This window comes from Poeciliopsis prolifica, unplaced genomic scaffold (assembly GCF_027474105.1).
Source record: "Poeciliopsis prolifica strain line A6 unplaced genomic scaffold, Auburn_PproV2 SCAFFOLD004, whole genome shotgun sequence".
Taxonomy (NCBI): domain Eukaryota; kingdom Metazoa; phylum Chordata; class Actinopteri; order Cyprinodontiformes; family Poeciliidae; genus Poeciliopsis; species Poeciliopsis prolifica.
The window spans coordinates 13,354,326-13,378,526 of NW_026562379.1; the positions used below are offsets into that span (position 1 = coordinate 13,354,326).

General features: G+C 39.3%; 1 protein-coding gene across 1 annotated transcript in view; it reads right to left on the reverse strand.

Moving 5' to 3' along the window:
• Window positions 1–428: 428 nt before the first annotated feature.
• The window catches only part of LOC129358922 (protocadherin-16-like), a 91,606-nt gene continuing 67,833 nt past the window's right edge, over window positions 429–24,201 (reverse strand). The window contains exons 4-21 of the mRNA XM_055028181.1: window positions 21,682–21,913; window positions 21,359–21,595; window positions 19,775–20,803; window positions 18,894–19,081; window positions 18,700–18,796; window positions 15,349–15,506; window positions 13,243–14,092; window positions 10,632–10,871; window positions 9,933–10,055; window positions 8,712–8,921; window positions 7,748–8,614; window positions 7,551–7,664; window positions 7,250–7,461; window positions 6,446–6,597; window positions 6,066–6,196; window positions 5,490–5,776; window positions 5,229–5,370; window positions 429–4,485 (exon numbers count right to left, since the gene is read on the reverse strand). Coding sequence (XP_054884156.1) covers window positions 1,901–4,485; window positions 5,229–5,370; window positions 5,490–5,776; window positions 6,066–6,196; window positions 6,446–6,597; window positions 7,250–7,461; window positions 7,551–7,664; window positions 7,748–8,614; window positions 8,712–8,921; window positions 9,933–10,055; window positions 10,632–10,871; window positions 13,243–14,092; window positions 15,349–15,506; window positions 18,700–18,796; window positions 18,894–19,081; window positions 19,775–20,803; window positions 21,359–21,595; window positions 21,682–21,913 — 7,854 coding nt within the window. The 3' untranslated portion in view covers window positions 429–1,900. The remainder of the gene's footprint in view (window positions 4,486–5,228; window positions 5,371–5,489; window positions 5,777–6,065; window positions 6,197–6,445; window positions 6,598–7,249; window positions 7,462–7,550; window positions 7,665–7,747; window positions 8,615–8,711; window positions 8,922–9,932; window positions 10,056–10,631; window positions 10,872–13,242; window positions 14,093–15,348; window positions 15,507–18,699; window positions 18,797–18,893; window positions 19,082–19,774; window positions 20,804–21,358; window positions 21,596–21,681; window positions 21,914–24,201) is intronic.

Consider the following 24,201-nt stretch of genomic DNA (forward strand, 5'->3'; position numbering starts at 1 on the left):
TTTTACAACTTTTTTTTTACAGTATTTTTTCCACCACAAATGAACACACCATACTTAAAGGGGGCCTATTATGCTGGTGGGTCTTTCATTTTATGGTTTGTATGAATGGGAGTTATGGACAACTACATAATTTTCCTTTGGGATCAATAAAATGTGTGTGTACGTCTGTCATATTTAACATGTTCTCATACTTCAATATTGGTCAAAGCTGCTTCTAAAAGTAGTTCAGAAAATACACTGAGTGTTCTAAAAACACCCAGACATTTTTGGCAATAATTTAATGTTTTTCTGGTGTATGGAAACAGCATTATGACTGCAATCCCTGCCAATCCCTCACATAAAAACCCAAGTTAACATGATGGAATAAATATATTTATATATTTCCAGGCCATCAATGTGATCTTGGAAAGATGCAACAGAGGCAACAATGAGATATCGAGAACTTTAATCAGGCACTTTTTTTCTTAAAACATCACTCAGGACAAGTTTAGACTTGATATGCAGTATTTTCTCTTATGATTTCTCTTCAATACTGACCATAAAAGAAGGCAGATGACAATTTTCTTTTCAACATCTGTTAAATAAAAATGTTACAAAAAGCAAGGTGCCTTCATTCAGTTAAATATGTAGTGCTTATTTCGTCATGGTCAGGATATTCTAACATTACTGTAAATAATTTAACAAGCCCCTATTTTTCTGGGTCTGTTTTAATAAGGTTACAGTTAAATGCTAGATGATAATATAACTATAAAACTGGCAAATAAGTAGGGGAATTATGAAGTTAAAGAAATAGACTTGAACATGTTTTGTTCTGTAAAATCCAAAAGCATATTATGATCATGAACCTGATCAGATCTCTGTGTAAAATCAACTGAAATATTCCTGTTTGAAGATCAAAAATCCAAAAATCTTTAATTTGTTAGTTGACGATAAGGACTTTAAATAATGTACACAAAAACCTACCAGAAAAAAAGATCTGGACCAAATTAGAGTAAAAGAATGGCCCTGTTATTGTATTTTTACCAGTACAAAAAAAAAAAAGTTAAAGTAGCATAATTGCTTACATTTCCTGGAATGGTTCTGCTGCTGACAGAGTAAGTGATTTTCCATTTTTAACATACCTGCTTAATAATTTTCACAATTAAACAGGAAAAACAGTAAGGCTTAAAGTGATAAATTAAAGCCGTTGCTCTTACAAACAAGAAAAATGGGTGTCATGTTCTCCTTTCCTTTGTACAGTTTAAAGAAGCGTGTGTTAAGGACATTTCAGCTTTTCACATTCATTATTATCCATTGAACATCTGATCACAGAACACTTTTTTTCTGACTGATGGTCCATTTAGGAAAGTAAAGAAGTCTCTTCTACTGCAAATATTTACAGTTATCTCATACAAAAATCTAAACTCATAAAAGCTTGATGAGGAGCTTCATTTGAACCACGAGGATGAGAATATGTACAATGTCACCAGCATACAGTACGGACATACAGTACAAGCTACAAATATACAGATATATTCTGGTGTGTTCTACCCCTTGACACTTTAATGTTTTTGACAGAAACCACATGTAAGTACAAAAATATAAACAGTTACTTTGTACAAAATATTGACATCATGTATAAATCTCCATCTCAATGTGCAAATTAACACTGATCAACAAAATAAAAATACATAAAACACACAAGCACACACAGAAAGGCATAATCCTTTTTGGCCTGTAAATGATGTTTTGTCTTAAAAAGCACCACAGCTTCAACTTTTTGGTCTGAATGTAACACTGTATTTGTTCTCTTGAGAAACAGAACAGAAGAAAACTGAGCATTCCAGGTTGCAGCCTATGGTCCTACAGTAGCACAAGTTTTGAACAGCAGTGACTGGGTTTTAATCCAGCAGTTTAACATTTAAATCTGCAGATCTGCCTCCTCGCTGTGTTCAAAACTGTGCTCAGTTGTGCTGATCAAGGAGGCAGAGGGACCCTGTGAGACACTGAACGGTGTGACTGCAGGAGAACGAGCTGCCAGCGGCGAAAGAGATGGAGAAAAACTAGGAGACATTGCGACCGAGGAAATGGACCCCTCAGCGCTGATTGGAGATCTTCTTAATGAGGCCAAGTGAGAGAAAGTCCTCGAAATGGCAGGCTTTGGAGGTACAGTTTTGGCCCCAGGGTGGGCCACAGAGGTTATGAGAGGCGGAGGGTCAATCCTTGACTCGGCTTTTGCTTTATGTTGAAATGACCTGCGGGAATGAGGAGGAGCAGTTTCATCTTTTAAACGTGCTATTTCTGTAAAAACGTTAGCTAGGGGTTGGAACTGGGGGCACCAGTTAAGAAGGTAGTCCCAGTTGTAGCTGCCCCTCAGCTCTTCATCACTGGCCACAATGGCTGTAAGAGAACCGTCCACAGGAGGCTTCCCGTCCTCTGGGAAGGTATAGTCTTTAGGCTGGGAGATGCTGAGTCCTCGCCCGACACCCACATACCCACCCCGATCATCCCTATACACTGGCACCTGGCCAGCTATTAAAGTACTATTAGTGCTGCTCAGTTTCTTTCCTTTAAACCAGTCTAAAGGTGGTTCACAGGAAACATCTGACAGCTGATCAGCATCCTGCTGAATTCCAGAGTCTGGACCTCTGGCAGATATACGCTCCTGCATGGAGGAAGAGATGCTTGACACTCGAGGATATTCATTAATCATTCGGATCTCGTCATCCTCTGCTGCCTCTGCAGAGCCCCGGCCACTGGAATGAGATGGATCCAGGGATCCCCCACGAGTGTATGGACCGCCAACATTACCACTCTGATCAGATGCGTACCCAGGAAGTGCCTGATGGTATATAATTTCACTTGCTGCTAGTTTTGTTTCCTCAAAATTATGTAGCAAAGTTCCTGAAATTGTGTTTCTTTTATGGGTTCTTTGCTCCCTTTTGTGGCGTCGCATTCTCACAAAAAATAGTGCCACAGCAATTACTATTAGAATCATTATGGTCCCAAGTGAAACAGCAATGACGCTGACAAGCAGCAAGTTCATGTCTGTGTTAAGGCCAAAAGATGTATGGCTCACGTCAATGGTAACTTTGGCGATTGCTGTGCGAGAAGTCTCTAGAGGGCTGTGAGCGGTGACATCCAGAGTAATCAGGCGTATCTCTCTTTTGGATCGGCTCATATGCCTAGAGTTGCTGTCTATCTTTATAGAAATTTCTCCAGTTGATTCATTGACTTCAAAGTAAGGGGAATTTTCCGATAATGAGTAAAGGACAATTCCATCCACACCTCCGTCTTCATCTCTTGCTTGTATTTTGCCAATGATCTGACCTTTCCTAGCTCCTTCTGGCACTTCAAATGAGAAATCTGATGAGATGAAAACAGGATCATATTCATCCTCCCCAGTGACATAAACCTGGACTGTTACAGTGGAGGAATAATTGCTAGCATCCATGGCAACAGCTACAAAATGGAAGGAGTTGACCTTCTCAAAGTCAAATGTAGAGCGTGCTCGTACTTCGCCTGATGTTTGATTTATGAAGAAGTCCTCTTGTCTATCTTTAGAGGTATCTAACAGGTAATATTTCAGCTGTCCAAAGACTCCCTTGTCATGGTCAACTGCATGCAACATGGTAACTAAGGCATTGGGGGGCTGGTTCTCCCTGACACTTGCAGTTACTGATTTAAGAGGGAAAAAAGGCCTGTTGTCATTTATGTCTTTGACCTCAATATTTACTGATGTCAATGCATAATGTCCTTGACCATCAGTAGCCTGAACAACAATCATATGTGACAGCTGAGTTTGGCTGTCTAGAGATCTCTGCAGCCTCAGTACTCCAGTCCATCGATCCACCTCAAACAGATTTGTCTCATCTCCTGAGCTTATAGAGTACTGCACCTCTCCATTGGGGGCAGAATCTGGATCTGTGGCTGACAAATGCAAGATTTCCGTCCCCATTGCTGCACCTTCACTGAGCACAACACTGTAATCTGTTCGACTGAATGTCGGAGGGTTATCATTGGCATCTGTAACACTGATTAGGATGGGCACGCTGGCGCTTCGCTGGGGTATCCCCCAATCTGACACCACAACTGTCAGGTTATAAGTTGGGACCACTTCAAAGTCCAGCTTTTCCACCAGAATCAGGCTGCCAACTGTTTGGAATCCCCGGCCCTCCAAGAAATGCACACTGCTCTCAATCTGGAAAGTATTACCAGAGTTGCCACTGGCAATAGCAAAATCAAAACCACAGTTTTCCCGGAAAAGGTCTCCATCCACAGCTTCTAATGTGAGAACAGTTGATCCAGGAAGACCATCTTCAGAGACAGTGGCTCTATACTCCGACTGGTGGAAAACGGGAGCGTTGTCATTAACGTCGGACACTTGGACCTGGACAGTGGCGATGGATGATAGAGACGGAGTACCATGGTCCCGTGCTTCAATTGCCACAAGGATGGTGGGATATTCAAAATCCAGTTCTGTCTTCTGGCTAATGAAAAGAGTCCCTGCAAAAAAGGGATGTTTTTAATTAACTTATCAAAAAGAGTTGTTCATTGTAAACAACAGAGTGCCTTTCAGTGGTAGTCATACCCTAAGATCCTTTCCACATTTAGTCACATTACAATCCCATGTTTGAATTAGTAATGGGACTCAATTAATATTTTTAATTGAGTTAATTTCAGGCTCTGTAATTAAATAATCGCAATTAGTCACATTTTAATTGAAAGTCATATCTCAACAAAATAAGCAACATTTTCAGTTCAAAAAACATTTTGCTGCCAAATTATTACGTAAATGGATACATAAGCTTAACAATAAGAATATTTATTGATTTTAATCTATAAAATACGTTATTCAGCCATCAGATCAGCACAAACTGCTTTCCCATCCAGCTTTCCAAAAGTCACTTAATTATTAAAGAGGTGTATGAATATTTTTGCAAAGCACTCCAGCTGTTAGCAATAACTACTCAAAAACAAAATAGCAATAATAAATATCAGGACTGCGCAATTTATTGCACAGTACAGCATCACAGTTACACACTGCAAATTTAAGCATATATGTGTTTATTGCACACTATGTCCACATCACACTTACCAAAATTATTGCGTATTGAACATTTTCATGATAGCTACAATATGAAGAATATATATATATTGTTTGCTTTCTTGTTCTAAACATGCACAAGACTCAGTTAAAGTATGTGGAAGATTATTATAAACTTATAATATGCACACATTATGCTTACCATTGCTTGGATCAATGAAGAAAGCACTCTTAGTGGATGACATTACTCTGTAGGTAATTCTTCCATTCTCACCAGAGTCACGGTCAGTGGCTGTCAAGGTGATCAATGCACTGCCTGCTCCAAGGTGTTCTGACACAGTCACCTGTTCAGAAGCACAATGCAAATCTATAACTGATGTCTAAAGGATTTTTAAACAACAATTTGCTTCTCCAACAGATTTGATACGGAGGTGTGTTTAAACATGTTTAAAGGTGATTTTACCTGGTACAAATCTTGAGTAAACGCAGGGGCATTGTCATTCACGTCATCCACTAGCACAGTAAGATTGGCTTCACTTTGATGTTCAGAGTCAGATGAGCGGATTGTTAGGGTGTACCACGTCCTTTCTTCATAGTTGAGAGACCCTGTCAAAGACACTCCTCCCCCATAATGATGAACTCCAAACATGCCTTGGCTGTCAGCATCTAGGTGGAGTGTATAGGACAGCGGGGGTCCCGAGTCCACATCATTTCCTGTGACCTGAGTGATAACTGTCCCAATAAGAGTGTCTGTATGTATAGGGGATAAGGGAAAAGAAAATAAGTCATTTGGGTTGCATCATGAAATGAAGCAGAGTCTATAATGAAAAACTTTCTTTTTTCCTTCATGAAGAAATATCCGGTTCTGAAAAGCCTTGACTGAAGACACAGGAAATGAATGCAGAAACACTGGCAATAACTTGTTTCATAAAAAGGGGTCTGATTTTTAAACACTGAGCTCCAGTGAGCGAGCTGCCAGGGAGCATGATGCGAGGCTTTATGATAAGATCACTGAACTAACTTCCACTGAGATGCTTACCCTCAGGCACCCGGATCTCTCGAGGAAGAGGAATCATGGGGCTGTTGTCGTTGAGGTCGACGATGATCACAGTGAGGGTGGCGGAGCCAGCCAGCCGTGGGGTTCCCCGGTCTGTTGCCACAACAACGAGCCTGGTGCCACAAAATGAATATCAGTATCTGAACTGCAGCTGAACCCGGATGGATAAACCATCATAGCAAAAAAGACAAAGAGCAACCACAAACCATTTTTTTGGCCTTCACTCAACAAGAAATACTACAAGAACACAATATACCTTAAAATTTAAGTAAGTACTTAAATAACAATAATGATCTTTAAAACACTTGAACTATGACAAGTCTAACACAGAATGAAGAGGTGATGCCTGACAATAAACTCACTTTGTTTGTGTCCATATCTCCCGGTCCATGATGGCGCCAGTGGTGATGCTGCCAGTCAGTGGGTCAATTCTGAACAAACCACTCATGGATGATGACCTGATGGAATATGTCACCTGACCATTCTGACCCTGGTCGAGGTCATCTGCAGCAACCTGAAATGAAAATGTTCATTTTGGAGGGAAACATATTTTTTTAATAAATATTTTCAAATATTGTGCTCGCGTAGCTTGAAGTTTGATGTCAATTTTTCATTACAACTGGGAATCACACTTTATGGTACTAAGAATGAATAGTTATTTGCACTTCCAGAATTGGAATATGTTTTTTTTTCTTTTAATCTGACCCTTTGTGCCAACTCAGTTTGTGTTTGAAAAATTATTTTTGTTTTCCAAATTTTGTTTCCTGGGTTTTTCCAGCAATTATTTATTTATTTTACATTATGAACATTTGGCTTCCAAACCTTCACCAGGTTAGGCTTTATGGCTTCTGGTCTAGCAGTGTGATAAAGAACTGCTTGATTCTTTTGTGCTCTGGACAAACTTAAATTATTTTAAATATGAACTGATCAAAAAAGTTTAGGATGAGCAAATGAAGGTTCATCAACTCAACATAGATAAATGTAAAAAGACCATTTCCCCAAAAAGGTTGTGTCTGCAATTCAAGTATGGAAAGATGAAACAAAACTGGGATCAAACTTTAATTCCATATTCAGACTTAGGAAACTTGTCCAGTCTGCTTAAGGACTGAAATTCACTTTTAAACTCCATGCAGCAATAGAAACATCAGAAAGAGGGGCTACGGTACCTGAATGATAGGAGAATTGTGACCTTGCGCCTCTTTGATGTATGCTACATAGTTCTGGAGCTGGAAGCGTGGTAAATTGTCGTTCACATCCTGTAGAATTAAGTTGACAGCCATGTAGGAGCTGGAAGATGCTGTCTCTGCTTTCACCACTAGGCGGAGTTTTGGAGTCTCCTCAAAGTCCAGTCCTTCGGATTTCTGCACCCAAATTTCACCTGGTTGACGAGAGAACATTCACATCGGAAGTCAATCAATGAACTGGAAAATATTTCCTTGCACCTTTTGCAGCCTTGAGTAAACATACCAGTAATAGAGTTTATCCCAAAAGACTGCAATTTATTTCCACTGAAAATGCTGTAGATGATCCCAGTTTTAGAGCCATCAGGATATTGGGCTTCAGCTTTTGTCACTACGGTGCCTAAAACATCAAAAACACACAATATTGAAACATTTCAATTTAACATCTTGTTTACATCATGATACATTAGGATTTATTCAAACCTTTAGCAGCGTTTTCTTGCAAACTGACGTCTCTAGCTGTACGAGAGAAGCGGATCCCTCTGTAATTTTGCTCCCTAATATAAATGATAACAACTCCCAAAGAAGACTGAGCAGGATTTCCTTGGTCCATGGCCTGAACTATCAAAGTCCTTTGGGTTTGGGTGAGAGTTTGAAGCTTTTCTGTTGCCTGGATGTCTCCTGTTAGTGAGTTGATGGTAAATCCTTTGACAGGGTTGGCGAAGCGATAAAACACAGATCCATTCGCACCAAAGTCCTTATCTTCAGCCCTCATTGTAGCTAAGATTCGTCGATTAGATATGCTGCTAGTAGAGATGTTCAGAATAAGTGGATCCTGAATGAAAAACGGTGCATTGTCGTTCACATCTTGAATGTAGACTGTAACTTCAGCAGTTGAATTTAGAGGGTTGGCGGGGGATGAGTCAGTGGCACAAACCTCAAAAGTGTAAGAGGCAGTTTTCTCTCTATCTAGTGGTGCTGCTGTGATGATACGGCCTGTGTTCTGGTCTATAATGAACATGCTCTGAGAGCCCTGGCTCAAGAAGTAGAAAATTTGACTGTTGGGTCCACTGTCCAAATCAATGGCCCTGACCTCTAGAACCAGGGAACCAATGGGAACATCTTCTGAAATGTCGGCAGTAAAGCTGCTGCTTTCAAACTGTGGCCTGTGGTCATTAACGTCCAGAACTGTCACTTCAACAGTGGTGCTGCTACTGAGCGTAGGACTGCCTTTGTCCTGAGCTACAACTGTTAAGGTATACCCAGGTCTCTTTTCTCGATCCAGCGGCCTTGAAGTATACAGCACCCCTGATTTACGGTCAATGTGGAAATTTCCAGATGGATCCCCAGCTGCAAAGAGAGCAACATTTGATAATGACAGTTAAATATTGTCACAATAAACAATAAACGTGGACAACAAAAAAGGCAATTAAAGACATAGTAACACCTGTAATTCTGTAGCTAATCTCTCCACTGTCTCCTGCGTCCGGATCTGTGGCTTTTAAGGTGAACAGAGATAACACATCCAGATTTTCAGGCACCTCTATACTGTAGTAGAGACGTCCAAAAACAGGGGCATTGTCATTTACGTCAAGGACCTTGATCTTCACTGTTGCTTTAGCATAGTTGGGCGGGAGGCCTCCGTCTTTTGCGTAAACTGTCAGAACATTAAAAACACACAATATAGTTCAAATAAATACCAAACAATCTGCTGTTGATAGAACTTTAAAGCCTACAGTTCCTTGCAAAAATATATAAACCTCTGAAACCTTTCCACATTTTTGTCATCTTTTTATATTTGTTTGGGGGATGGGATATGTCTTTTTGTATTTTCTTTTGCAGTTTATATGAGAAAAGTGTAGTTTGCATTTGTATTTAGCCCTGCTGGGTAAAAACTTGGTGAAAAAACTCCACAAAGTATCAGCAGCAATTTAAACAGCGGAACTATTTATAAAGTTGGATTCAGATCTGGATTTTATTGGCCTATTTTAAACCACTGAAAAGATTTTGTTCAAAATCACTCCACTGTTGCTCTGGCTGTATGTTTACAGTTACTGTGCTGTCAGTGAACATTCACCAAGATTGAAGCTTTTTTAAGACTCTAAGACAATTTCCTCTCTCTTTCCAATTAACTATGGCCAGTTTTACTGTCTCTAGCAAAAGGGACAGTAAAACTAAGTTTGGGTAAAAAAAAAACAAACAAAAGTTCAAATGTCTTCTGTTTGGTTGTTTAAAACAGCGATACGTTTTAGCGTGCTTAAATTGTGGAAAATAGACATCTAAAAACCTTGCTTTAAACTGATCTGTGTGTTTCTTTTTTTCGTTAGTCTTTATTATGCTCTTTGCATACTGGGCCTTCTGAGAACAGAGGTAATTAGAGTTAGACTAAATTACACACAAGTGGACTGGACTCTATTCACAAATAAATTGATTTCATATGGTCCTAAGCTGCATTTGGATTATTTTGGGGTGAAATGAGCTTGATATAAATGCCCTCCACACCTCCATTATTTTACTTGTAAAAAAAAAAAGAAAAAAAAGTATTTTCTCCTGCTTGTCGTATGACTTCAATAATGTGAAAAAAGTTAAAGGAGAGTGAATAGTTTTGCAAGAAACAGTTAAAGAACATGTTTTTCTGTGCTAGTTTGAGCCCCACAATGGACGGTACCTGTCACAGAGTAATATTCCTGAAGCTCCCTATCCAAAGACTTCGTAGTCGTTATGATGCCTGTGACCGGGTTGATGGTGAAACTTCCCTGTGAGACACCATATGTCAAGAGCCCATTGGTTCCTGAAAAGAAACATGCAGTCACAACGCATTCATAGAGACATTGTAAAAAGAAAACATTCAATTCTAAAATCTGCAAAGGAAGTTAATTATTGCTGTCTCATTTTAAGCCTTTATTCTTGTTTGCTGTGAAATTTGCTGTTTGAGCACTTGGCAGTGATCGCAGCCTCCCTTCTGTTACATGGATGCCAGATTGCGTGCTAAAAGAAAGCAGTCTGGCAGCCTCACTTGTTTACTTCACTAATTGCTTTTAAGTAGAAAGTTTATAATTTGCTTTTCTGTTTTATGTGCTTCTAAGTTTGGGCCAATGCATTTTCTCTGTATCTCCTTGCCTTTATAATTGGAAACAATTGTTAATGTCAACATAGTGATCACAAAAGCATGAGTTAGAGTAGAAATAGATGCTATTTACTTTCTCCGTGCAAATTAAGGTTTTCTGTTTACAATAAAATGATGAGAAGAATGTGAATATGCATTTTTGATTCCTAACACAATACTAACAACACTTTAAACCCCAAATACTTTCAACCCCAAATATCCAAATCACATACAGTAGGATTCCATGTTCTATGTCTTCACCTTGATCCAGATCTGAGGCCAACACTTTTAAGACACTTGTTCCAGCAGGTTTATTCTCAGAGATTTGGGCTTCATAATGACTCTCTTCAAACCAGGGCACTTCATCGTTAACATCAATCACATGGACACACAGCATCTGGCTAGATGAGCGTTGAGGTATCCCATGATCCTCAGCAATTACTGTGAGGTTAAAGACGTCCTGTTCCTCACGGTCCAGAGGTTTGAAAATAGAAAGAGAGCCTGGAAACAAATGAATGAAAAGTCAATTTTTGCTAAAGAAAAAACCCTTTCCAATAATAGAGCTTGTTTCACAGAGTCTGTTGTATACAAAACTTTCAGTGTGTCATGAAAGGCAGGAAAAACAACCGCTTTCTAGGACTGTGTAACTGCATCTTATTTAGAGGGCAAGTGTGAAAAGTTGCCGTGTGAAGGCTAAATCAAAGCTAATATCCTCCACATACACAGCTTTGCCTACCTGAGTGCTACCACCACCACTGTTGTAACAGCCGACTGGTCTGGCCACAGTTTACAAGATTTTCCATTGAGGAATACCACAGCCATCGAGAAAGAAGCTGTAAACACACACTCTAGACACGCAACAGCTAGGCCTGCCGTGCTCCGGAGAAATTAGGGGCGCCCTCGCCTTTTCATTATCCTGCCCTTGGAGGTTAGAGCTTGCATTGATTCAATTTCAATTTCATGCTATTAAATGGGATGTAACTGTATAAGGCAGAGGGGGCAAAGACTGTTTTGCATTTAACTTCTTTATGTTTCGTTCACTTTGTTTTGCTTGGAATAAGATAACTTGGCCCTAAGCTTTAAGCTGGTAAAAGTTAGGGCTGGGATTTTTTTCACCTAAATTTGACTCCTCTCTGATCCTTCCCTGCTTCCAGACACTGATAACATGTGAGAGGAAACAAAGATTGTGGGTTATTCAAGAAAGGATTTTGGACATTCTAATCCCAATATATTACACCTGTGTAGGTTTATGGCGCCACATTCTAACTGTGTTGCTTTTAGACACCACAGTTGCCTCCTACATGTTCCCACAGTATCTAAACATTCCATTTGGTGCACTGAGGCATGCAAGTGCTTCTTACTTCTCTGAGTGTAGTTGTTTCAAAGAGGAAACCTTTGCAGAGTCTTATTTTTCCATCAGCCTCCTTGTGGAGTTCCCCAAGGTCCCATTCTAGGAGTAATTTTATTATCCATCTACTTTGTAGACTCATTGACTACAAAATGAGTCAGTGAGACTCGAAATTAATCCTTCCCTGACAGATTTAGATGTGAAGTAATCTATTTATTTCATCTTCTAACTGATCCATTTTGAAGTACATGAACCAGAATTCCAGCTTTAATCCAAAAGAGAATAGAAAAAGTAAAAGATTAAGGGGTTGGCAAAGCAGCCTTCCAGCCTCTGTTTTTTCTTGTTCACTCATTAATGTATATAATTTTAGTGGCCTTTATGGTTTTAGATGATGTGGTCAATGCTTTATAAATGAACCTGAACTCAAATAGAATTGTGCACTCTTCCACATAGTCTTAAAAATGAAATTAATCATCATTTCCCTTTGACAAAGAGTGATGAAAATGTGCTACACTCTCTGATTCCTAACGATTCCTGATAATTGGCTTAATGGCTCCCTCTAAACGGGGTTAACAGTGTCACTGTAACATTGTGATGACTTGGTCCAAGATCCAGTCAGTCAACCCTATAACAGAAGCCGCCCAGGTGCTCAGTGAATTACCTTTGTCATTATTTAAACAAATAACCAGTGTGCATGAAAACACGTCAAGATGAAAACACACTGGGCTGAAGAAGTGACATGGACGACAGATTCTGAATGTTTTCATTCAGAATCAGCACCCCCCCCTCAGTGGGGAGTTGAAGGAGAGGTGGAGCAAATGTCGACACGTGTCTCAAACACCACAACAAAGCCCACAGGACCAAATAGCTCAGGGTCAGTGTTGACTAAGTGGCAGGGCAGTGTAATGCGAGTGCACAAACACACAGAATGTGACTGGACACGTGCACACGCAGACATTCACATACACACACATGCATACAAATATGCGTAACTGATCCCTTCTCTAATGGTTCCCAGAAGCTTGGGCAGGAGGATCTTTGGTCTTTCATGGGAATAGACCTACAATAACAGATGATGGGTTGTTGTGTGTGCACGTGTGTGTGTGTTTATTATTTGGCAGGCTGCTCTATTCAGTCTTCCACTGTGGGAGATAATTTAAGAAAGGTAAAGTAGGAGTGTTTTGGTAAGTAAGGGATCTGTTACTGCTTCTGTGTGTATGTTGCAGAATCTGTAAGAAATAAAACAAATTAGTTAAAGGTTTTTAAAAAAATATGTGTTACATCACTTTATTTAATATCACAAATAAAGTGATATTGATATTTTTTGCAAAGTGCTTTGAGATTACATTTGTTGTGAATTGATGCTATATAAATAACTATATAAACAGTCAGCTTAAAATAAATGGAATTGAGAATTTACATGTATATCTTCAAAGATAGACAGACTAAGGAGGGATGCATCGTATGTTATTGCTCACTGAAAAGGAAACTTAGAATATCATTGTTGATATCAACTGAACTTACCCGTATTAGGGTTGAGGTTAAACGTCCCGCCCGTGTTGCCTGAATGGATTCTGTAAGTCACTCTACCGTTCTCCCCTTGGTCCCCGTCTCTGGCCATGAGAAAAAGGACCACGAAGCCCACTGGCTGGTCCTCCATGACGCTGACTGCTGTTGGTGATATGAACATCGGTGGGTTGTCGTTCTCGTCGGTTACATAGATCCTTGCTGTGACAGAACCCCAACGCCTCTTGCTGACATCGAGGGCCGAATCTGTTGCCTTGACAACCAGTATCATGGTGGATGTCACCTCATGATCTAGCTTGTGACCCAAAGAAAGAACACCAGTGACAGGGTCAAGAATCAGAAGGCCAGGGGTATTTGGCCACTGCTGGAGAATGGAGTATTTCAGTTCACTGTTAAGCCCACTGCCATCTTTATCTGTTGCCTGGAAAGTGTAGACAGAAGAGCCAACTTCCATGTTCTCAGAGATGACAATTGTTATGGGATCCTCAGCAAACTCAGGGGAGTGGTCGTTGCTATCTTCTATGTTGATGTCCAAGTTGACAAGCGTGCTTTTAGGAGGGACCTGGGAGAAATCATCTACTTCGATTCTCAGGCTGTACCGCGTGTCTCGTTCGTAGTCAAGAGGGCGAGCCAGATACACATCACCAGTGAGGCGATCCACAACAAAAGTCCCATCCCGATCTGTCCCCCCAATCACTGTATAGGTCACCTTGCCCTCTTCTGCAGTTTCTCTGTCATGGAGGCGAACTGATCCAATAACAGAGCCAGGACTGGCCTCCTCCTCCACAGAGTTGAATGAAATGGAGTGCAGGCTCGTTTTAGTGGCTTGACTGTTTTTGCTGATAACCTGCAATTGAAGGAAACCAGAGTATTTTGAAATAAAATCCAAAGCAAACAGAATGTCAAAAGATGCTCCATTTATTTGGAACCGTGGTCAAGGAGCAGCAACTTTTACAAAATCCTCTCACTTGCCTAGAATGTGTTCAGTGGTAGTTAATGAATGCGGTCACAAAAACTGTTTTATGGATAAAAGAGCTGCCACTTTTAATAATTTTGAATATGATTTTTGTCTTACTGCCAGGACAAATTATACATGATAAAAGTAACACAATCAAAGACAAAAAATAGTTAAAGGATCTGACTTTGGCTCTGGGAAATAAATTGCTCGCTTTGTACTTTTTAAAGGGGCTGTTTATTCTTCTACAAATATTAAAATATTTTATGTGTAACTAAATATCTTGCTTAAAAGTGATTGTTAGTTTTGTCTGATTTAAAGAGTAATGAAATGTTTATACTAGAAACCAGACAAGAATACTTTGTAAGATTTTGTTTTTGCTTCTCACACTTAATTCCAGTTTCACGACTAAATATGTACAAATTACAAATTATTACAAATTCTAATACGAACTAATCATAACAATAATAAATTCTTGAGAACAGTTCAGATTGAAAAATAAATAAGTTTAAAAGAATGACTAAAGGGAAATTTTATTACTGCACCAACAGACATGCAAAACACAGCAATGCTCAATTGAGTTAACCAATAATTATGACTTTCATGTTTTTTTTTATAATATTTGAAAAGAAAGAGAAACTGGACTTGTATTTGATGGATATGCTAGTTTTATTTTCCAGGAACCCATAAATTGAAGTTCCTTCCAGGACTCTATATGTTTCCATTTCTGTTCCGCATTATATATTACCTTTAAATACCATCAGTGCTGTGTTTTATGTTGAGTGTAAGTAAAGCTCTGCTACTTTTTGTAAAAAGGGCTACTGTACCAAAAAAAAAAAAGTGTTGAAGTCATTGGGTATGACCTTGATCTGAGAATTCTACAGCTGGTTCTCATCATAACCCAGCTGGGAGTGTTTAATTTAGACCCACTTTTCCATTTCAGATCAAAATTTCCCTTTAGAAAATTCACAAGAGGAGAAAAGGGAGGAGGGTGGGAGGCGACCTTGTCAGAAGTGAGGCTGATATGTCGGCAGCTAGTCTGAGGGGCCCGGAGACATGGATCCTCTCAGCCCTGGGTCCATTCTTTGATATTAAATAGGTGTGTAGTGAGAGTGTTTGCGCTGGCTGAGCTCCAGTAGGAGTCTGACCTGAATTGTGAGAGAGCAGGAGGCGCTGCGCGGGGGTAGTCCTCTGTCAGTGGCTGTCGCTGTCAGAGTATATTCAGCCCGTTCTGAGTGGCTCAGAGAGGATGATGAGTGCAGCTCGCCAGTGATTGCATTCAAAGAGAATCGCTCAGCTCTGGGACCTTGGAGAGACACAAAATGTAACAGTTAGCAGGAGATGACAGGTGTAGGTAGACAGAATACAAAAACCTGACATGCTAAAATGAAGCCAACCATTTGTAATCGGGACTTTAAATATGACAAATTATTATGGCCACAATCTAGCTTGTTTCGCTACTTGCGGGAATATAATGAGAATTTGTGTTTTTTCTCACATATGTCTTCAATTTATTAGAAACATTATCAGAAATGTATTTCAGTAACTCACTAAGTAAATTGACTATTTACAAGCACACACTTACATTTATAACTCTGTATTTCTGTAATTTATAATTAAGATTTTTTTACTTTTTTAGTTAATGAAACTATAACATTTCAGATCAGAATATTACATGAGACCAATAGAAAACATTTCACCACAAAAATGTGGGTTTAATGAAAAGTACATTCATAATCTTTAGGACTTTAGTCTTTTCATATTCTGTTCATTCCTTAGTTTAAACATCCCTCATAGAGTTGTTGTATACTCTATAACTTGATGTTTTGGGTTTTTAATTTTCTATTTTTAATATGCCCTGATAATTAGTTGCATTTGCTTGATCTTAGTTCCTAAATTCCTGTTTTTTTTTTTTTTTTTTTTTTAGCTCTTGGTTGACAATCTGTAGGATTTGACTTTCTCTGTAGGCTTGTATCAGCTACTTGTTTCAGTGTCTGTGTTCTCAGATCTACCCAGTAACTTCCTTCAGTGTCTCAGCTATGTGTAGACCCAAACTGCTTCACATCTGTGCCTTAACTAACCTGCCCACCAATAAAGCTGCCCTTTAAAAATATTACTTGGCTTTCTCGTGCAGTGTTGAATTCTCATAAGCTGTTTCCTTGTGTTTCCCTTGTGCATTATTTTGGACTACCCCATGAACCTCAGCTTTGGTGAGGTATTTTAATTTTCTTTCTTAAAAATAAAACTGTTCGTTTTCATGAGCATGCCTCCTCTGCTTCCTACATTTGGCTCCTGCTCTTCATCTTTATGTGACATTGTTGGGTGACAAGTGTCACTAAAATCTTGTACCAAGTCAAGAGCATGAGCCAGATATACATCACGGCTCAAATTACGATCTGTGCCTCTGGTCACATAAGGTCACCAAGTGAGCATTTTTAACTTGACATCCTGTTGTGTTTATGGATGAAATTTAAATTTTGAAGGTTAGTATTTTATGGCTAACTGCTGTACTGAAAGATTTGTCTAATAAAAAGCTGGCTGACAACACTTAGAAAAATACTGAAGAAGACCTCACTGAATTCAAATCATTTATTTGACAGCATTTTGTGGAATGCAGTTTAAAAAGGAAACTGATATATTCAGTTTTGGGTTTTAATTCCAACTTTTTCCTGCCACATATCGACGTGTTCCTTGGCGAGCACTTAACCCCAAGTTTCCTACTGACCTGAAAGTGATTGGATGAGTGAGACTTAAATTTAAACCACTGTAAGTGCTCAGTTTGACAAGAGAGGAGCTACATATATTCAGTTACTTGATTTTCTTTAAAACACAGTGCATGGTGACACATTTACTCTGATTGTAAAAACAAAAACGTGGGTTTCTTCATTTTCCCAGACATATTGGTAAAATATTGTCTCATCTTTTTCTCATGAATCCAGTGTCACGTACTCTATCTTCCTGTGAGTTGGACGAATTATCAAACCCCTGCTGACAAGCCTTTTTATTCAAGTATGCTAAAAATATTTCACCACATTGGAGAAATCATAGTACTAAAGAAAATAATTTAATCATAACATCAACCATTCACCTACTTTTAGAATCCCTTGAATCAAAATTGCATGTTGTGCTCCTGAAAGCAGCCTCTCTAAACAAAAAACTTTCAGGAGTATAACAGAAAATGCAACAAAAGCAGCAATTTTTACCTCTCACTGCATACAGTAGGAAACCAGTATATTTTAAGCTGTCTCTTGTTTGATTTAATTTGCTAAAATACATTTGTTCTTTCACTTCAGACTTTCAACACATTCCAAAAGCAGCTTCTTCTCTAAACCCTCCAAGAAAATAGATGTCTCAGCTGTTATTTTATCACATTCCTCCTGCAAACACACATTGTGTTTGCAGGAGGAATGTGATAAAATAACATTGCAATTTTTTGCATCCACTTTTTGTTTCAAGAATCTTCACACTTTTCATATTAAAGACAAGTCAGGTCATACACTGTTGGATATTCAGTATATGTTTTTCTCCATCTGTGGTTTGTTCTGTTGTTATGTTTAATTAGTTTTTTTTATGTTCATTATTCGTGTTAAAATACTGCTTGAAAGTTATCTAGCAGTTAAATGTGGTTAGTGTCAATGAAAAAAGTGTGTCTCCTAAAATCTTATGCCTCTTAATGAAAGTGTAAATAACTTTTCCATGTGCCACTGATGCAAAATCCATGCTCTCACATAGTCTGGATTTTGAACCTGTTGCTAATAATAGTTCGGGCAGTCCTTTTTGTCTTTGCCTCAGAACACACTGTGTCCATTTATTCTAAAAAGAAATCTGTAATACAGATTCTTCTCACCACAAACCACTATTCCATTATGTGAAGTTCAATCTAAGATTTGTTCGCTCCCTGAGAAGACAATTCTGCCATTAGGCAGGGTTAACAAAGGGCTTTTTTGTTGAGCAGTAAAGTTAGAGCTGAGAATATAATTGTGTATTGCACTAAACTTTCCCCATGCCCAGATGGCTATATCGACAACTGACACAATTCTTGATGAGGTTCCATTTGAGGGATCAGCGATTGTCCAGTTTAAGCTTCCATCCACCTTCTCCCAATGGCATTTGCCCAAATTCCACCAGTATGCAAATCCTCAGCCATCTTAGTTGGAGGAAATTTCTCCTTCTCACACATTTGTTGGCAAATGAATGTGTGAGAAATTTCTTTTCTCATTTTTTTACTCCAACACAAACCCAAACAGTTGCAGATAATTATGATTACCATCACTTGTTGGACCTATTTCTTGTTTTTACCCTGCAAAATTGCCACATTACAACTTTTTGGAAGGTTTCAAATATGTTAAAGCAGAACTGACTATATATCATCACATGAAGAGTTGACAAGATTATTTGTTAGCTTAGATGCAAAATAAAATAGAATAGTTAATAGATTTGTTGAAGACACTAAGCTTATCATCATACATAAATCTATAAGAAATTAATTCATAATGTACCTGACAAGGAGTAGATTATTGTGCCATTCTCTCCTTCATCTGGGTCTTGGGCTTGCAGAATTCCCAGCACAGCACCAGCAGATTGACCTTCTGTCACCTATTGGTTAAAAGCAAAATGCACCGATGTAATTTTAGATATGAGATTTTTTTTCCCCCCTTATTTGCTCATCTATGTCCCTCAGCTATGGCATCACCTGTATTATGACATTTTTGCCCAACTGACTGTGGATGAAAGTTGGATCATTGTCATTGTCATCGAGTACAGTAATGAAGACGGTGCCTGTCGCAGAGCGAGGAGGTGAACCTCCGTCTTGTACCACCACCATCAGCTGATAGCTGGACTGCTGCTCTCTGTCAAGAGTCATCCTTGTACTGATTTCACCTGGGGAGGAAAAAGGGGGATGGATAAGAGGGAGTTTATGCAGAGAGACTAACACACCGGAATAATGATGAGGGACTTAGCAGTCAGCAGGCTTTTATCAATGACACTCAGGAGGAACAGACATAAGCGCGTGAGAATTGAATGCATTCGCTTGCTCAAACACACAGCCAAATTTACAAGTGGATGAGGATCAGCAGATGTTGTCGACGTGCAGAACGGAGCTGGAGACTCATCACAAATCAGAGCATGAGTCTCTACCCAAAGTCCAACAGGCTCAATGGGCCAATTAGAGTCCAGAAAAATACTTCATGCTGCTGTCACCATTATCTGACTTATTTATAACTATAATCAGGGGGAAACATCACACTCTCATCTTTAAAACATTTCTCAGTTAGTTGACTAAACTATGTTTTTCTTTCCCAAAAGAACCCTGAAGATCTGACTTAGAAACTGCTTGATCAAGTCTACCTTGAAGAGTGTCCTTGAAGGCAAATGTTCTAGATAATCAAGAATTCACCTAAAATTCTATATTAGAACTAATTGCACATTTCTTCTGATTTATGTCTTTTTCCTACTGATTAGTATTTGCATGGATTTACAAACTCCTCTTTTATACATCCTGGAGTAAACCCAAGCAGTCCTAAGTGTTGTTTAAGCACCCGACTAATTGACTGCAGACATTTTTCTGCAAACCTGTGTGGGTGTTTATCTGGAAGTGGCGGTCAGTATGCAGGAAGCGGTAGCTGAGCCGTCCGTTGGACCCACTGTCTCTGTCTGTGGCCAATACGTGACCAAATCCTGTTCCCGTGGGCAGATTTTCCCTCACAGCCATGAAAACTCTCTGCTGGGCAAGCCGAGGAGCATTGTCGTTCTCATCGGTCACAGATATGCGAACTGTGGCACTTCCAGTCTTCTTTAGCCCTCCATGGGTCACACTGGCCAGCACTGTTAAAAGAAACATGTCCTTCTGCTCTCTGTCTAGAGAGCTCTTTACAAACAGCCAGCCGCTGTCTGCAGCAATGCCAAATCCTGCAGCATCTCCATCTGGACGAAGGTGATACATCAGAGGGCTCAAATGACCCAAGCCTGGGACGTCTCTGCTCATGGCCCTGACTTGCAGGAAGCGAGTGTTTATTGGGGTTCCTTCTTTTAGCTCCACTCTGTAGGTGAGGGTATCAAACACAGGACCCTGCTCGTTTTCTGCTTGCACATGAACCACAAGCATAAGGGTAGCACTAAGTGGGGGCATGCCTTTATCTTTGGCAATCACCAAGAGGTCATAACGGGGGTTAGTTTCATAGTTGAGGCTGCCGACCAATCGGATCTCTCCAGTGCTGCGCTCTATGCTGAAAATCCTCTGGATTCCATTTGGAGAGGAAAGTTCAAAGCTGAGTTGTCCATTGAGTCCAGAGTCTTTGTCCTCTGCTTGGATCCGATACACCACTGTGCCCATCTCTGTGTTCTCCGGCAGCAGCACGGACTCTGAGGACGAGGGCAAAAACACAGGAGGGTTGTCGTTGATGTCTGCTATGGTGATGTGAACACGGGTTTGGCCAAACGCTGGAGGGTTGCCACTACGGGCCTGGACTTCTAAATCAAGAATAGGCTGGGTTTCGTGATCCAGTGGCAGACTGGTCCTTAAGGCTCCAGTGTCAGAATCCACAGTGAAGTAGCCTGCTGGGTCCCCAGAGCTTATTGTGTAGGTGATGCTCTTGGAATTGCCTACAGTGAAAGAAAGACATCAAAACAACACTTAATTTTGAATCTAAAACTTTAGCAGTTGCGGACACCATTTTGATTTGACACATTTTTATACTTTTCAAATAATTCTAAAAACAGCCTAAGTGCTGAAAAAATCACCTAGCCTTTTTAGGGAAACAAGTGCATATTTTTGGTGTCTAGAAGGGAGTCGTTTCAAAGATTGTGACTGGGCTTAACTAGCAACCACAGCCAAGCCAAGTGACAACCCAAGCAGAGCTCCTGTATGTTTGTTCAGCTGGTTTTATCGCTGTATGCACTCTTCAATAGCTGCTGGAAAAGATAAGTGTTTTGTTGTTGACTTACCATCTAGAAACTACTTGCTACATTCTTGTTGGTTGCATTTCAGAGATGTACGGTTATACAATCGCGCATGTATTTATAGGCATTTTCATGTGCGAGTGTAAAGATTGAGTTGGGCAGGGGATTGGCCAACTCATTGTCTAGGCATGATTTTGTGCAAAAAGATATTATAATGAACAAGTTGAGAATAGTCCAGATGTCTTTCCTAGTTCTCACCTGTCTTACTGGTGGCTTGGACGATGCCTACCACTGTCCCACGCAAGGCATCCTCTGATACAGTAAGGTGGTACTGAGCCTGTTCAAACACAGGTGGTGCCACAAGTCCTGCCATCACACTGATGTTGACTCTTGCATTATCTAAGGCTAAGAGTCCTCCACCATCTTGAGCGGAGATAACCATGGGAATAATGGAGTTGGCTTTCCCATGGACCGACCGAGACAGGGAGATAACACCTACGAAATGGTTGAAAACAAAACATTAATTTATGTGCTTAAAAGAAAATGTGTTGGCATGAACAGTAAAAATTTCATTTTCCAACCTGTGTCTTTGTTGAGAGTAAAATATGGAGAGGCTCCTCCAGGTACCGTCTTGTATGTAATTTTGCCATTCTCGCCAGAGTCTGGGTCATAGGCCATCACTCTGACAACAGATGTCCCAGGGGCACTCTGTGTGCTCAAACTAACAGCATAACTGAGTGGATAGAAAGCGGGTCTGTTATCATTAATGTCAACCAGATCCACCTTCACGTAGGCTACTGAACTCAGTCCACCCTGCGGAGGAAACAGAAGGATCCACTGTTACACGTCCACCAAACCATGAGCAGAAAACAACACACATGAAAGAGAAAAGGTTCTGGTCAGACTGTTGCTGAACAAAAACCACATTAAAGGTTCTGTTGGAGTTCTAACCCTTGTACTCCACAAGATATCATAATAAATGTTTAAAATTATTCATCACTGATTCACTTTAGGCTATTTTACTACCATAACTATTTTTATATCTCCTAAGCCCCCCACTCAGATGTTTTGTAGTTGCTTAGAGGGAAAGTTGTGCAACAACAGTAGAAAACAGAGAAAGCTATTTTCTCGTACTGTAGCTCATATGGAAACTGTTAGAGAACGACAAAAACATCATAAAATCCTCCAATTAATGTCAATAAATTATGAGACAACAAACTCAATAACAAATATATTTAGATATATGACTGGAGGCAGGCTCAGTTTTGTATTGTCCATGTGGAAATCAGCCTTTTCTGTAATAAGGTGCTTTTACATTCATGTTGATAAAAATATGCATTAATGCACCATGTCCCTCTTCATATCGATTCTCATGTTGTGAAGAATTGCTTTGTGTGAAATTTCACCCAACAGTTGTTTTGTGTTGTGAAGCAGAACATTACTTTGTATATTACCAGCTGTAGACAAAACTATTGACCTTTTAGTTTAGTAAAAATCCAGATTAGTTAGTCCTAAAGGCAGAATGTAGTGGGAAGCTGAAAGGGACCATGACCAAAACAGACATTTGATGTTTGAAGGAACTTCAATCTTAAAAATGTCACAGAATTGTCGTCAGGCTTGCACAGAATATTATCATTTATATAGTAAATTATGGTTGGAGGCAGTGTGCCGTCAATGAACTTCCTGTGTGAAATCCACAAATGTAAAGCATTTCCAGTGGAGAAACTGAGCAGGAAAATATATATATATTTTCTTTTGGAATATAAACTTAAAAACATTCACCTTACAAGCAGGTCTCAAATGTGAATAAAAATAGTGCCTAAGTGACATTCACAGGATAATGTTTTTGGTTTTAATTAGAAGCTGGAACAGTAAAATAGAGAGAGATTAAAAAGAGAGAAAAAACATATTGAGAAATAATGGTCGATCATTAAAATAGTATTCATAAAAATGCATATTGGTGAGAATGTGATTTAACCCACAAGCTATACAATTGTATTTTTTCAAGAATAATAACTTACTATCATGATTGTAAATCCAGCTGAGATTAATTATCTCAGTAATGAGGTCCTAAAGACACTTTTAAGGATTAGTTTTGGCTTGTTGTTGCAGTTCTATTTTTCAAACAGTATTTCACACTTGAATTATATTTCCACTCCACGGCGGGAAAGACTACAGAAAAAGAGTCTCATAGGAGCTTATCCACAAAAGTAATTTTCATCTTTATTCTGAATGGATCAAGTTTTACTGGTACAAACAGCAAATCCAGTGCTTCCAGATTTCACCCTGTATAAAACTTTCCTTTTTTTTTTTTCTTTTTTACATTATATGTTCTGTCTTTAGTATCACACAGTAACATTATTGGAAGTGTACCAACTTCTGTTCTTTCCAATAGAAAAGTCCAGAGACTTTAACTGTGGAATGCAAACTTAATGATAGCTTTTGGTTTAAGAAACAGCATAAACTATGGCCCAAACTGCCATAGTTTATGTTGAGAATGGATTTGGATTAAAATGCTAAAAGTCTATTCAGCTTAATTTTATAAACTAAAATTAATCTAGTATTTAAATTAATTTCAAAACTAAAAGGGATATCTACTGTATAGCATTGACTGCTTATTTCAACATAACCTCCTTTCAAAAATCCTGGACTAGCCCTTTAAAGGTGAAAATTAACAAAAGCTGTAAAGCCAGATTTGTGAATGAACAGAGATTAACAGCTTCTCTTGGGAAAGAGAAATGCCTCATGGTCCATACAGGGGGTGTGTTCCCAAAGCACCTGAGACTGTTTCATTGTTTTTATATTTGAAAAGAATACAGTGCAGGCTTTTCATTTGGACCAGGTGGCAAAACCGAGGGAGGTGGCAGTCCAGCTTGTTAAAGTATTACTCCCTGACAGTCAAGGTATTTCTCCATCTGATTACTTTAACATACCCAAAGTCATTTTCCTTCATTTTAAACCTTTCCCTCTTTGAGTATTTTTTGGCAGCCAGTGAACAGGATGGTTGAGCAAGTCTACCTACCATAGAGAACTTTATAGACTTTTATTTTTTACCTGGCACTTGATTTTGGAGGTTTTTTTTCCCTTATTTTATTTAGATA